At 39.4% G+C, this 15,991-nt stretch overlaps 1 protein-coding gene across 5 annotated transcripts in view; it reads left to right on the top strand.

The window, feature by feature from the left end:
* BMP2K (BMP2 inducible kinase) overlaps nt 1-15,991 on the top strand; it is a 213,696-nt gene that overhangs the window by 156,193 nt on the left and 41,512 nt on the right. For all 5 annotated transcript variants that reach the window (XM_056568953.1, XM_056568951.1, XM_056568952.1 and 2 more), the window contains 5 exons: nt 1,187-1,347; nt 1,429-1,613; nt 4,450-4,545; nt 7,116-7,300; nt 14,057-14,217. In XM_056568953.1, the coding sequence (XP_056424928.1) occupies nt 1,187-1,347; nt 1,429-1,613; nt 4,450-4,545; nt 7,116-7,300; nt 14,057-14,217 (788 nt within the window). The remainder of the gene's footprint in view (nt 1-1,186; nt 1,348-1,428; nt 1,614-4,449; nt 4,546-7,115; nt 7,301-14,056; nt 14,218-15,991) is intronic.

The raw sequence follows: 15,991 nt of genomic DNA, 5'->3' as shown, positions 1-15,991 counted from the left end.
TGGCAGGGAACACTTTTTAACTCCCTGAGGGCTGAAACGTCTCCTGGGGATGGTGAGGAAGAAGATTTTACCATGTATGTATGCGTTGCCACGTGTTATATCTGGTGAAAATCTGTTAACGGGTTACCTTTAAATGAAAACGGTCACCCAATACACTGGGTTATAGTGTGGGTGAACAGGAGACTGATGTGGGGTCTCTGAATAACATGCGTACCTACAGCCCGGAGTGGTGTCCGTCTGAAGGTCCGCTTCTTTCTTCGGCAAATTGCGCACTGGAGGCGGGCCACCGGGTGAATTTGATGACGGGATGACCATTTTCATTTAAGGAACCTGTCAGATTGCTTATGGCAAAAAAACATCTGCAATTAAGCCAGGTAATGCCAATTACAAGCCCATGTCAACATTGCAAACAAAGAAATACAGCAAAAAACTTGCACGTGGGAACACAGCTCAAATGTTCGCACCCTTTAAAGGGGTACGCTGTTGAAAAAACATCTTATCCCCTATCCAAAGGATAGGGGATAAAATGTCTGATCACGGGGGTCATGCAGCTGAAGACCCCCGCGATCACCGGCCCGACATCGCCGGGGCGGCGGCAGGAACACGGAAGCTTGGAGCTTCTGTGTTGGTGACTTCACAACAGGACCCCCTCCATTCATGTCTATGGGAGGGGGCGTGACTGCTGGTATGTAGAGGTCACATCTCCTCCCATATACATGAATGGATGGAGCGTGGTGGCTGTAGTTGCCAGTCATCCAGCATGGAGCAGAGTTCACGCCATGCACAGATGACCGGGGTTCAGCGCCGGAGATAAGATGTTTTTCGCTGGAGTACCCTTTTTAAGTAAAAATAGATTTTATGACAATTATGCAAATCACTGTAAAATTGCACAACTTTTACCATAAATCAGTTACCATAAAAACATGAGAAAAATGTGGTGGTAGTGCAATGGTACCTAAAGTAAAATGCACTGTGTAAATACAGCCTAATATAATGCAGTTTACTAATTATTTTTTTAGGAAATCAATTATAAGATTTCTGCTGGCATGTTACTTGCTATTTAACAACCCATTGAGTTTTATATAGTCTGGTATCTAATAGCTCTCTGCTGTTTAGGCTATTTAGGAAGATTTCCCAAATGAAAGAGAATTTAGCGAATTTTTTTTTTTATCGTTTTATGTTACAGAATAACGGATTCCCTTGGGCCCACGGAAACATCCATTGCTCCAAGACAGAGACCAAAGGCATTTTCCAGTGCAGCCCAGTCTAAGGTGCTCAATATTCAGAATGCTGCAACCCCTGTTAAGATGGCAACACAGAATGCTCCAAGTCAGCTGATTCACAATGGTATGGGGATTTGTTCTTCCAGTGAGATGATAAAAAATGATATTAAGTCCCTCATTAACAAAAAGTTATATCTCATTGCAGCAGCTACAGATAACCCAACTCTGCGACCTGGCAATGGGTCCAGCACACTGTTGGGCCAGGAAAGTAGCCAGCAGTCCTCACAGCAGCACAGAGTTTTACAGCAACTTCAGCCAGGAGACTGGAGGTTACAGCAGCTACATCAATTGCAGCAACAGCAACTGCTCCAGGACACCTACATGAAGCAGGTCTGATTTAATCTCTAGTGTAAATTCTGACACCAAAATAGTTGCTTCCACTTGTGAAGATGTGCTGACAATTTTCTGAAACTGATCTGCAGCAGATCTGTACTTTATTTCAAATTCGTTGATCTGTTTTGTTGCAGAAACACTGCACATTTTCTGGAATAGATCCACAGTGGTGCAAAAAAGTATTTAGTCAGCCACCAATTGTGCAAGTTCTCCCACTTAAAAAGATGAAAGGCCTTTAATTTTCATCATAGGTATACCTCAACTATGAGAGACATAATGAGAAAAAAAAATCCATAAAATCACATTGTCTGATTTTCAAAGAATTTATTAGCAAATTATGGTGGAAAATAAGTATTTGGTCACCTACAAACAAGCAAGATTTCTGGCTCTCACAGACCTGGAACTTCTTTAAAGGGGTACTCCGCTGCTCAGTGTTTGGAACAAACGGTTCAGAACGCTGGAGCCGGCGCCAGGAGCTTGTCTCCTCTTTCCTCCACTCGTTACCTGTATTAATAGCACCTCTTTGAACTTGTTATCAGTATAAAAGACACCTGTCCACAACCTCAAACAGTCACTCTGCAAACTCCACTATGGCCAAGACCAAAGAGCTGTCAAAGGACACCAGAAACAAAATTGTAGACCTCCATCAGGCTGGGAAGACTGAATCTGCAATAGGCAAGCAGCTTGGTGTGAAGAAATCAACTGTGGGAGCAATTATTAGAAAATGGAAGACATACAAGACCACTGATAATCTCCCTCGATCTGGGGCTCTACACAAGATCTCACCCCCTGGTGTCAGAATGATCACAAGAATGGTGAGCAAAAATCCCAGAACCACATGGGGGAACTTAGTGAATGACCTGCAGAGAGCTGGGACCAAAGTAACAAAGGCTACCATCAGTAACACACTATGCAGCCAGGGACTCAAGTCATACAGTGCCAGACGTGTCCCCCTGCTTAAGCCAGTACATGCCTGGGCCCATCTGAAGTTTGCTAGAGAGCATTAGGATAATCTAGAAGAGTATTGGGAGAATGTCATATGGTCAGATGAAACCAAAGTAGAACTTTTTGGTAAAAATTCAACGCATCATGTTTGGAGGAGAAAGAATGCTGAGTTGCATCCAAAGAACACCATACCTACTGTGAAGCATGGGGGTGGAAACATCATACTTTGGGGCTGTTTTTCTGCCAAGGGACCAGGACGACTGATCCATGTAAAGGAAAGAAAGAATGGGGCCATGTATCGTGAGATTTTGAGTGAAAATCTTCTTCCATCTGCAAGAGCATTGAAGATGAAACGTGGCTGGGTCTTTCAGCATGACAATGATCCCAAACACACAGTCCATGCAACAAAGAAGTGGCTTCGTAAGAGTGGCCTAGCCAGTCTCCAGATCTCAATCCCATAGAAAACCTTTGGAGGGAGTTGAAAGTCCGTGTTGCCCAGCAACAGCCCCAAAACATCACTGCTCTAGAGGAGATCTGCATGGAGGAATGGACCAAAATACCAGCAACAGTGTGTGAAAACCTTGTGAAGACTTACAGAAAATGTTTGACCTCTGTCATTGCCAACAAAGGGTATATAACAAAGTATTGAGATTAACTTTTGTTATTGACCAAATACTTATTTTCCACCATAATTTGCAAATAAATTCTTGAAATATCAGACAATGTGACTTTATGGATTTTTTTTTTCATTATGTCTCTCATAGTTGAGGTATATCTATGATGAAAATTAGGGATCGACCGATTATCGGTATGGGCGATATTATCGACCGATAATCACGATTTTGGGCATTATCGGTATCGGCAATTAACTTGCCGATAAGCCGATAATGCCCCACCCACCGCACCGCCCCCACCGCATCGCGACTGCGATCATTTTAAGTGGGAGAACTTGTACAATTGGTATATGCAAAGTGTGTCCCTACCCCCAGACTGTAAGGTTATCCTAGACTCTTATTTACCAATCAGGGGGCCTCCAGCTGTTAAAAAACTACAACTCCTAGCTTGCCTGGGCAGCCAAAGGCTGTCTTGCATGCTGGGGGTTGTAGTTTTGCAACAGCTGGAGGCACCCTGGTTAGGAAATACTGTCCTAGACAAATAAAAAAAAAAAAATAATGCAACTGCATTTACAGCAATTCCCTGATATGTATCTATTCTCTGAAACTGTGTGAACAGAGAGATTGGTTAACAGAGTAGGATAAGCTGGTAGGACGATCAGATTACTGCTATTGCCCTGCAAGCCTTTAGCAGAATATGGGCTATTACTTACAGCAGCTGGTATTCTGCCTGTGGCCCAGCAGACATTGGCTATTATGAGATTATGCAATGACAGAGTCGTTTTCAGACTTGTGAATTGACTGTGATTGCTCTTAACTTTTATTGGGTCACATATTGATAACATTAGCGTATTGTGAAGGTAAACAGAAGATTGTAGTCAAAATGTGTCAGTTTAGAATTAGTAGTGTTCAGGATACATTTCTCTTATATAAGACTTAGAACTTGTGTTGTTTCCTGGACGTGGCTTTGACTGCTCAAATTGCTAATATCAGTACATAGGTGATGGGGAAGATAACAGTATGACCATAGGAATGTTTAATCTTAACAGACTTAACAGAGAATTGGAAGTATTAATGACTCCTACAAAAGCTAATAAGAAGTCAGGTGCCCACTGGGCATTCATCAGCCAGGGCAGTGTCCTGTGCTATAGGTTATAAACCACCTAAACTTTGTTTCCCTATAGATAGGATTTACTTGATGCTGCTATTAAGCATATAGTGTCCTTATGTTAGCAGTAAAGAGTAAATAAACCATATGTCTTTGTTGTATACAGTACCAACAAGCATTTCAGCAACAATTTCTTCAGCAACAATATTTGATGCACTCCATATACCAGCAACAACATATCACACCTCAGTATCCAGCCATGGTAAGTCCGTAGAACATCAGTGATTTACTATTGTTTGTGTAACTACATTCAGCGGGCTTTAGGATTATATAAGTGTGCTTTGCTGTTTATTAGTTTAATTCATTTGTAGGCTGTCAATTCACTTCAGTATGGGATACAGGACAAGGAGAATCAACACTGATTCAAGCAAAGGAAAAATGGCCAGCACAACAACCTAATACACAGGTGCCCGCTGCTGTGGCAAATACAAAATGTACAAAGAAGAAAGTTGCAACAGCACTCTAGGTCAAAAAATGGAGGCTCTTAGCGCACTTTTTGATCACACATTTTGGACACATTTTGATCAAAAAGTGCGCTAAGAGCTTCCATTTTTTGACCTAGAGTGCTGTTGCAACTTTGTTTTTTGTACTGATTCAAGCAGACAGTGTCTTTGACAGGGCTGGTGAGTGCACTGTAAGCTAGCAGGCATTTAGGTAACCTGACTAGGACTGGGATATAATTGGAACATGATAGACTGTGATTACTAGGAAATTAGAAGGAAGGGAGAGATATGTAGCACAAAGGCTTTACAGATGAACTGTACATGAGGATCTAAGAGCTCAGAGAAGTTTTAATATATTGCTAAAACTGTACCTGTCATATCACAGAAAACAAAATAATGCTCATATATGTTACTCACTAGATTCTTTACATGTATGTTTTATGGGTCTAGCTTCTTTATATAGCTCACAAATCCATTTGATCTGCAGCTCACTCATTCTGACATCCACTGTTCAGGAAGGGGCATGACCTTACACAGTAAGTTAGTAGTGGGGGAAAACAGGGAGATCTTGTGAATGTGTCAATTTCTGGAAAATGGAGAAGTATATTATTACCATGTTTAGGCACAAACAACTGACCTGTGGGACCCAAGGTATGAATTCCCAACCAGCCCCCAGTTGGTAAAGTTGGGAGGTGGAAGCAACATCAATGCCAACCCTGCTGAGGTCTTATCCAATTGCAAAAGTGTTTCAATGGACGGTTCATAAGATGAAATTAAATAGTGCATTCCATTTAGGAGCTTATTAAAAATGTGAGTTTTTATCAGACACTGAAATTTCTTAATATTGAAAGTTGCGATTTCTCTGTGGGAGATATATGCATCCTTTTTCTGTAATCTCCCCTTTGTTGTGGGTGCATGGAGCCAGTCTTTCGATTTATATGGGCTCTTCAGCCTTATCCACAGTACAGGTGATCAGTATTAGATTGGCAGGGGACTTACTTCCAGAAACCCCATTGATAAACTGTTTAAAGGGGGCTTGGTGCTCATGCGAGCACAGCAGCCCCCTCAGAGTTTACCTCAGCCTGTACTTGCAGTGGCCATACTAGTGGGGCAAGGTACTTTAACAGGAGGGCAACAGTACCATGCATTGCAGCTGATCATCAACCAAAAGATGAAGCAAACTTTAGAAACTGACGGTCTTCCCCAGAATAGGCGAATAATATTACATAGTCTGACTCCGAGCACACGCTACTGATTTATTATTTTTGGCCTATTCGAAGGGTAGACCATAATTGTTTTTATTTTTTATTTGGATAATCTATTTAATAATAGCTGTGTGAACAAAAACCTATCAATAAAATATGCAGAACAGTGATCAGAAATCATGAAAAATATATAAACTGAAATCTTTATAAGTCCATGCAAAGTATATAATCCAATAAAATCAATCAAAATGACAAATCTTTATGTGAAAGGCTCATCAGGTATCATTCATTGCACTTGCACTTTATTTTTCTGTAGTAGAATTTGAGTCTGTTATCACTTGTTTTGTCTGCAGTCCATAGGTCTTACTACATGGGCTTTTCTATTCTTTGCTTGGTATATGCATTTGCTTTACATCCTGTGTACTGCCTTTTATTTGGATATTTTGGAGTTTTTTGCGTTATTATGCCTACAACTTGCATTTATTTTTAGTTGACCTTTTGCTTCTTTTATTGTAAGATACCCTCCTACTTTATCTTTTCTGGTGCTTTGGATCAACTCCTTTTTATTGAGTTTATTGGATTATAAACTGTGCATTGAGTAATAAAGTTTTCATATTATTCATTTTTCATGATTTTTTTTTGTTATTGCAGTTCTACATATTTTATTGATAGATTTGTCTGACCACAGTGCTCTCTGCTGCCACATATGTTCATGTGAAGAACTATCTGAGCAGGAGGAGTTTGCTATGAGGATTTGCTCCTGCTTTTGACAGTTTCTGACATGGACAGAGGTGGTAGCAGAGAGCACTGTGATCATACTGGAAAGAACTACACAACTTCATCTACAGCATACAGCAGCTGATATATATACTGAAAGGATTAAGACTTTTAAAAAGAAGTAATTTACAAATCTGTTTAACTTTCTGGCACCAGTTGATAGAAAAACAATTACCTCTGGAGTACCCCTATAAGGACCTTGTTATATTGGTGGGTAGTTTTGAATGTATGGCTGTGCAAAGGAAAGCAAGGGAATTAGCCTGGGGTATCAGAAAATTGGCATGTAAAAAGTATGTTAGGAATTTAATCTGCACAATATATATTCTTTAATGTATTTTTGTAACCAGGTTCACCAGTATCAACAGATTCAGTTACAACAGCAGCAGCAGCAGCAGCAAGCCCTGCTTCATCATCAGTCTCATCCTCCTCAGTATCTGACCTCTCCTCAGGAGTTCACTCCAGCCTTAGTATCATATGTCGCTCCCCACCAAGAGCATGCAGGAGCAATAAGAAACTTGTGTAATACTAACATGTAAGTAACTATTTAATATGACTTTAAGAGCAATAGACATTTAAAAAGCAGACATACTGATACACATTGTTTTCTTTACACTGATGTTGAATTTGGTATAGCTGTAATCATACTGACCCACAAAATAAAGTTATCTTGTTATGTATATTGCATGGTGAATGGCATAAAAAAAGCTGTAGTGACTGTTTTTGTCTAGTTTCTCAGAAAGTAGAATATAAAGTGGTCAAAATGTCCTTTGTACCCTAAAATGGTATCACTAAATACATAAGTTCACCCTACAAAAAACAAGCCCTCACACAGCTACATGAACAGGAAATAAAAGGTATAGCTCTCAGAAGATAATGACACAAAAACAAATGATTGAAGGCATATTCCCATCTCAAACACTTATGGTATATCCACTAGGTAAGCCAGAAATGTCTGATAGATGTGGGTCTCACCTTTCTTAAGAATAAGCTGGCTAGATGGCCTGCATACAGCAGCAACTGGGCCATGAATGTTTGAGAGAGCATTTTCCCTTTAAATAAATAAATAAATAAATATATATATAATAAAGTTGATATCACTGTAACTGTATTGAGTCTTAGAATAAGGTAAGCAAGTCTATTATACTACACAGTGAACACTAAGAAAAGAATGCTAAAAATGTAGCCCCATTGTTCCAGTTGAACACAGACCCTACTCTGAAACTTGACGGACCCCACTGTAAGTCAGTAGTGTCTGTTGGGCATCAGTGGTCTCCCTCTTGCAATGGATCTGGATAAGAATTTTCGGGTTTCTTTTTAAACATAAACAGATTTGTTTTCCATATTATGGCTTATTTTTGGCGCCACCAATTCTACTTTGTAATGACATCAGTCATTTTGCCCAAACATCTACGGTGAAACGAAAAAAAAAATCATTGTGAGGCAAAATTGAAAAAAAAAAAAAACGCTGTTTTGTAACTTTTGGGGGCTTCCGTTTCTACGTAGTACATTTTTCGGTAAAATCGACACCTTATCTTTATTCTGTAGGTTCATACGATTAAAATGATACCCTACTTATATAGGTTTGATTTTGTTGTACTTCTGGAAATAATCATAACTACATGCAGGAAAATTAATACGTTTAAAATTATCATCTTCTGACCCCTATAACTTTATTTTTGCGCGTATGGGGCGGTATCAGGGCTAATTTTTTGCACCGTGATCTGACGTTTTTAGCGGTACCATTTTTGCATTGATAGGACTTATTGATCGCTTTTTATTCATTTTTTCATGATATAAAAAGTGACCAAAAATGCACTATTGCCGTGGCCCCGTGTTATAGATCGGGGGCAGACACATGATGTTCCAGTACGTCATGTGTCCTTAAGGGGTTAAAGGGGTATTATCCAAAGCATAAGGGATAAGATGTATGATCACAGGGGTCCCACTGCTGGGGATTCACGCGATCTCGGTGCAGCCCCGGCCGTCACGCCCCTTCCCATAGACATGAATGGAGGGGGTGTGATGTGACGTCACTAGGGGGCGTGGTCATGATGTCTTGTCCCCGTCTCTGAGGCAGCACCTGGGAGAGCCGTGGGGCTGCACCGAGATCATGGAGGCCCCCAGCGGTGGGACCCCTGCGATCATACATCTTATCCCCTATTCTTTGGATAGGGGATAAGATGTATAAACCTGGAATACCCCTTTAACCAATGTCATGCTGCTTAAAGGGGTACTCCACTTTAGAAAAACTTATCTCCTATCCACAGGATGGGAGACATGTGCCAGATTGCAGGGAATCAGACCTCTGTGACCCCCTGCGATCTCCCAAATGGAGATCTCTTACTCCTGGACCCTGCTTTTCCCTGCTGAGTCATCCACAACACTGGCCCCCACCTTCCTAGAAGGCCTCCTAGTGCTGAACAATGATGGCACTGCTGTCTCGGAAGGTGGGAGCTGATGTTGTGGATCACTCAGCAGCATCGATGCAGCATCCAGAGGTGAGAGACTGGGCTCCATTCTGGAGATTGTGGAGGGGTCCCAAAGGTTTGACCCTCCGCATAAATAGGGGATAAGTTTATCTAAAGTGGAGGACCTGATTAACTCTCTGTTAGTTAGATTACATCTAAATGCCTGCTAAACATTGCGGGAGACTTAAGTAGTCAGACTAGTTTTGCAGGGGTTATTAGGTAGATTAGAATTAGATTGCATAATCTAGATAACTGAAGGTGTGGTAAATACACAAATTAAAATGTCATTAATATAAATTGTTACTGAAATAAGTGAAAAGCAGAACATTCTAATAATGTAATGAGCTACAATATACTTTTCAATTATTATTTTTTTTAAAATTATTTTCAATGAAATGAGAAATATAGATAACTGAAATAATAATAATTAACAAGTGACAGACACAGCTGTCCGCTATGAAGAGTAAATCGTTGACTTTTAGGAACAAGGTTAGGAACAAGGATAACAAACAGGAAAAACATCCCTGTGAAGGGAGAAGAACAGAACAGTATGCCTGACTGCGTTTTAAACATAAGTGTTTATCTGCTCATGTATCTTGTAGTGAACAGTCATAGGAGATTTATCATTCTTTTCAAACGTAAGGCTTTTATATGAATTTTTTTTTAACTTACTTTTGCTTACATGCAACCTATTTATCAAATAGTCGCACGACCTGGGAAACCCACTTACAAAAGTATTTTTTAAAGCAGTAAAGTTTTCCATTATATTAATAGCCGGAGTTCTTTATCAACCCTTTATTACCAGTAGTGTTGCTAGAGAGTGACGGGGAGGGGGGGGGGGCGTACTGCATCGGGTGACACCCTGACTGGCCTGCCTGGCATTAAATAGCTGCGCTTCAACTATTCCGCAACAACCCATCCACCCTCCTCAGAATAAAAAACATACTATGCCGCACCATAAATATCCATACTCTGGAGGCTTTTTTGTTTAATATTGAGACCGCAAGTTATGACGTTGGTGGGTGGAGTCTTGCTTCGCTGCACTGAGGCCTGAGTTTACGTCAGGAAGACAGCGCAGCACGAACAGGCACATAAACAATAGTGAAGCCACAAAAAAAATGAAAAAAAATTAAAATGCTTGGTATGTTACCCACCCCAAAATGTGCATGAAGCTGTATTACTATGGATGTTTCTTTTTTTTTTAAGGAAAAATTTTAGCACCACTTATGGGTTATTTACATAGTCTGTAAATATTTAGTGGGTACGCCAGCATGTACGTGTCCTAAAATTAACAAGGTGTACAGTTTGTATTTTCTACCTTAAAATGAATAGTTATTAGTTATATCATTCATTTTTTTCTATACCTAACATTCATTATTGTAGTAGCTTTGTTTCATGATGCAGAACAAGAACAGTTGTTAAAGTGGGTGTTATTTCCTTTTCTGCAGATGTATGCACTTTGTGTAAGCCAGGTTGGACCTGGAATACATATGCTACTTTTAAATGGAGAGGCAACCTTTTTTTTCATAAATAGAGACTATAGCATTTGATAAATACATGACTACTGCAAAGTAAAAAAAAAAAAAAAAAAAAAAAAATTACTTCATGAGCAGATATCAGAAATGTGCTTTGGAATAAGCAAAAATCAAAAAGTTGCAGCATGTATAGAAAAGTCGCACGTGCGCAAGTACGTGCAACTTTTTTACACAAAAAAAAATCTATGGAGCTTGATAAATCTCCTTCATAGTGATTAGTGTGCCAAACCAATAGGATTATGATGAGTTACAATATAATATCGTGTAAAGGGTCATTTTATTTTCCCATCCACCCCAAAATGGTACTACACCCTACAACTCTCCCTACCAAAGAGCCCTCCCACAGCTCCATGCAGAGAAAAATATCAAAGTTATTATATTAGGATTAGAATTTAAGTAGTAAAACTATATGAATGGGGTATTGCTGTAATCATACTGACTTGCAGAACAAAGTTAACATCTCAGTTTTACCGCACAATGAATAGGCATGGTTTTTATGGTAAAACAAAGGGTGCCAATGAAAAGTAAATTTGTTCTTAAAAAAAAAACCCTTATGAATACAAATCTGCCTTTGGCTCGCAAACTGCAGTTGACTTTTTTTTAAAAAAGCAAAAAAATCTATTTATTTTATTTATTAACCCCTTAAGGACCGGGTGTTTTTCGGTTTTTGCTCTTTCGTTTTTTCCTCCTTACCTTTAAAAAATCATAACTCTTTAAATTTTGCACCTTAAAATCTGTATTATGGCTAATTTTTTGCGCCACCAATTCTACTTTGTAATGATATCAGTCATTTTACCCAAAAATCTACAGCGAAACGGGGAAAAAAAATCATTGTGCAACAAAATTGAAAAAATACAGCCATTTTGTAACTTTTGGGGGCTTCCGTTTCTACGTAGTACATTTTTCGGTAAAAATGACACCTTATCTTTATTCTGTAGGTCCATACGGTTAAAATGATACCCTACTTATATAGGTTTGATTTTGTTGTACTTCAGAAAAAAATCATGGAATACATGCAGGAACATTTATGTGTTTAAAATTGTCATCTTCTGACCCCTATAACTTTTTTATTTTTCCGTGTTCAGGGCGCTATGAGGGTTAATTTTTTGCGCCGTGATCTGAAGTTTTTGTTGGTACCATTTTTGCATTGATCTGACTTTTTGATCGCTTTTTATTCATCTTTTCATGATATAAAAAGTGACCAAAAATGCGCTATTTTGGAATTTGGAATTTTTTTGCGCGTACGCCATTGACCGTGCGGTTTAATTAGTGGTATATTTTTTTAATTCGGACATTTCCGCACGCGCCGATACCACATATGTTTATTTTTGTTTTTATTTACAGTTTTTTTTTATTATTGGAAATGCCGGGTGATTCAAACTTTTATTAGGGGAAGGGATAATTCAAAGGGTTAATGATTTTTTTACACTTTTCTTTTGCAATATTATTAATATTAGGGGACTATAACATTGCATTTACTGATCTTTAACAGTGTTCAATGCATCTCCATAGGGATGCAATGATCAGTGTTTTCGGCGATTGATTGCTCAAGCCTGGATCTCAGGCTTGAAGCATTCAATCGGCGATCGGACTGCAGGAAGGAAGGTAAGCGACCTTCCTCCTGTAGTACAGCTGTTCGGCATGCCGCGATTATACCACGGCGATCCCGAACAGCTCCCTGAGCTAACCAGCACTTTTTACTTTCACTTTTAGCCGCGTGGCTCAGCTTTGAGGCTAAAGGGCTAATAGCGCGCGGCACCGCGATCAGTGCCGCGCGCTATTAGCGGTGGGTCCCGGCTTCACTATGACGCCGGGTCCGCCGTGATATGATGCGGGGTCACCGTGGGACCCCGTGTTATATCACTGGAGCGGGACCAAGGACGTACTCATACGTCCTTGGTCCTTAAGGAGTTATATAGATTCAAATACAGTCCATTAAAGGGAATCTGTCAGTAGTTTTATACTTTCTAAACTGCTGTAACATATATGTTACAAGTGATATAGGATATAACAGATATAGGAGGTACTAGAGAGAACTTTCTAAGGGCTCATGCACCCTAAGGAACTTTCTTGTGGAATTTACTTGCTGAATTTTCTTAGTGAAAAAACTGAAATCCTCTACTTTTCCATGAAGATCTATGAAAGATCAATGAAAGGTCTGGACAAGGATTATTTTCTGCTCCAAGAATGGACATGTCAATTCAAAAGAAAATAATTCTCATCAGAAGCTTTATGGGACTTTGATTCCACAAAGATTCCAAGCAGAATTTGAGACAGAATCTACATGGAATTTCTGCTGTAATCTGCCACAAATTACCTAGCATGCACTGTTTTTTTATTTCAGCTTTTCCATTAAAGAAATTCAGCAAGTGAATTCTGCCAGAAAGTTCCACAGTGTGCATGAGCCCATAAGGGGGGTTATCCTGTGATTTGTTTTATTTTTCCATTCTGCCTGGGCTGCAAAAAGAAAAATAACAAACCTTAAATGCCCACTGTAATTTGTAAAAACATTTGGCATGTCAATCATTTTGATTAGGAGGTCAAGCCAGGAAGAGAAGTTCGCACTCAGCATGTTCTCTCTTGGCTTTGTGTCACGTGATCAAGACAAAATTGCAGTGTAAGTCTTAAGAGTGTGTCTTGATTGTGTGACGCAGAGGCAGGGAGAGGGTATGCAGCAACACAGACATCTCCCGGATCGTTCTTCTGATCAACAGAGGTCTGAACAAGCCCCACCGATCAAAATTTTTGACATGTCGCTGGGACATGCCGAAAGTTTTTACCAATGACATGTCGCTCCTTCGGTACGTAGATATCATTCTCCCATCCTCTGGCTCTGTTCTTCTTCCAGCAGTGTCATGTAACGGGCCCGGCTATCTTCCTGATCTATTACATCACTCTGACGCTCAGCGTATCACCAGCTGAGGCGGGATATTGCTGTGGGTCCGGTGATAAGCTTAGTGCAGTGTTACGGGTCAGGCTCTAGAATGCAGAGGAAGACTAGGGCTGGAGTACTGGAGGGTGATATTTGTGCACCAGGGGAGCGGCAGAAGGTAAAGTTCCAGTTTCTTTTTGCAGCCCGGACAAAATGAAAAATTGCCCGTGTGGCAGTACATGTGGCATATATAGTACAGTATACAACAGAAAAGAAGTTTAAATCTCTCTTACACCATATGCAATTGAACAGAGAAGTTTCCAGTGATAATGAGTCTAATTTTGCACACCTTCCTTTGATGTGTCAAGCTTCAATAGGTAAATGTATATTTACTGTATCTGGTATTGTTTCAGATCTGCCAATATACCAGGAAAGGAACCAACTTCTAGCTTAGCAAAACAGAACAGCAACAATCCCCCGGACATGTCTGGCTGGAATCCATTTGGTGATGATAACTTCTCAAAGTTAACAGAAGAAGAGGTGCTGGACAGAGAATTTGACCTCCTGAGATCAAGTAAGGGGACATTGAAGGCTTAATTTACTTCTCAATAAATTGGACATACAAAACTCTCAGCCAGAATTTGCCCTGATTTATGGACCACAATTAAACATAAAAACTTCTTTCTACGTGTCTGAAGGGCAACATTGTGTCCAGGTACATTACATGTAAAAAAAAAACATGGAAAGGGCTTGTAAAGAGAAGACATTATCAATGACATGTACAAGGAGAGACTTTTTTGTCTCTTATTATTATTTTTTTTATTATTATTATTATTTTTAAACCATTTTTATCTACTTCATTCGGACCAGTGATGCCCTATGATGATGCCTGAAAGAAGAGTTGGCCCTTTTTCAGATTACATTAATGATTGCAAAATCCATCTGATATGTCTCTGCCTGTAACAGTCACTTTTGTGTTCCATAATATGTTGAATAAATCTGTTCATCTCCTGTTTTCCTTGTTTTGCTTGTATACAGTAGAATCTAATCTTTCCATCCTAGACTCATGAATTCTTAAGTCTACTCTCTCAAAAATAATCTAGATTGCCAGCAGCTTCTGACAAAAACAACCAGCACCTGTTCTTTCACTTAATGTCTATCTGTATGTTTCCACTCACTAACCAGACCATACTGCATGCAATTGTCTTTTCTTCAATGTGTTGGGTAGTGGAATGCATGATCAAAACCTAGAAATAGCGTATTCTTAAAGTGGTTGCCAACTGAAATGCATTGTAACAGATATCTTATTCATGTAGCATTAAGAAAGGTAGAATTTTTTTTCAATACCGATCAGCCTCCCTGGTCATCCTCCTGCCTTCAGCTCAGTGGCAATTCCGCTTAGGTAACTTAAAGAGGACATGTGACCAATCCCCTAAAAATAATTGCATTATCATTAACCCCTTAAAGGGGTTATCCAGGAAAAAACTTTTTTTTAGATATCAACTGGCTCCAGAAAGTTGAACAGATTTGTAAATCCCTTCTATTAAAAAATCTTAATCCGTTCAGTACTTATGAGCTGCTGAAGTTGAGTTGTTCTTTTCTTTCTAAGTGCTCTCTGATGATGTTAGTAACAGTATTCCTATAACCTAGAGTGGGTCTAATACCTCTGGTGGCCAATGCTGATAAAGGTCTTAAAAGCTATGGACACTTTTGCAGTGATTTTTAAATTATTTTTTTTTAATTCTTGATTTGTTTTTTTAATACAAAATAAGGCAACTTTGTAAATAGTCTTTATTAAAAATGTCCTACCATTTAGCCTTTACTTAGAGAAAGATAAGTCTTTAAGACAAACTCGGTGCTAGAGATAGCAGTATGCAGACTCAGATAATAGATAAGGGGGAGAAAAATCTGGGAGGACAGCTCACAAGGCCGTCTGTTGGTGAGAACAGGATAAACAGTGTACAAGTATAAAGAGCAAATAGAGCTCACACAGCAAACTTCAGAGGCTCTAGGAGCAAAAGTAAGAACCTTTTAAAAGACCTATGGAGAAAATGTTTTGTGCCATAAGTACAAGGCAAAAATAAATGAATGCCAACAGTGTCCATAGCTTTTAACATTGATATTCATAACCCGTGCTGGTCTATGTGTACCTATAATTTAAAGATTTCAAATGAAGAAAAGGTGCAGATGCTCCAGCTCCCAAATAGAAATAATATTTAAAAGTCAAAAATTTAATTAATCCATATTAAAAATAGGGAACAACAAAAATCCATGTGAGGTGCCATGACTAAGAACCGCACGGTTCGAAACTCGTCGGCGTTTCAGCTTTGTTTTTAACCTCAAGTGGA

This window comes from Hyla sarda, chromosome 1, assembly GCF_029499605.1.
Source record: "Hyla sarda isolate aHylSar1 chromosome 1, aHylSar1.hap1, whole genome shotgun sequence".
Lineage (NCBI taxonomy): Eukaryota > Metazoa > Chordata > Amphibia > Anura > Hylidae > Hyla > Hyla sarda.
This window is presented reverse-complemented; position numbering and strand designations above follow the sequence as displayed.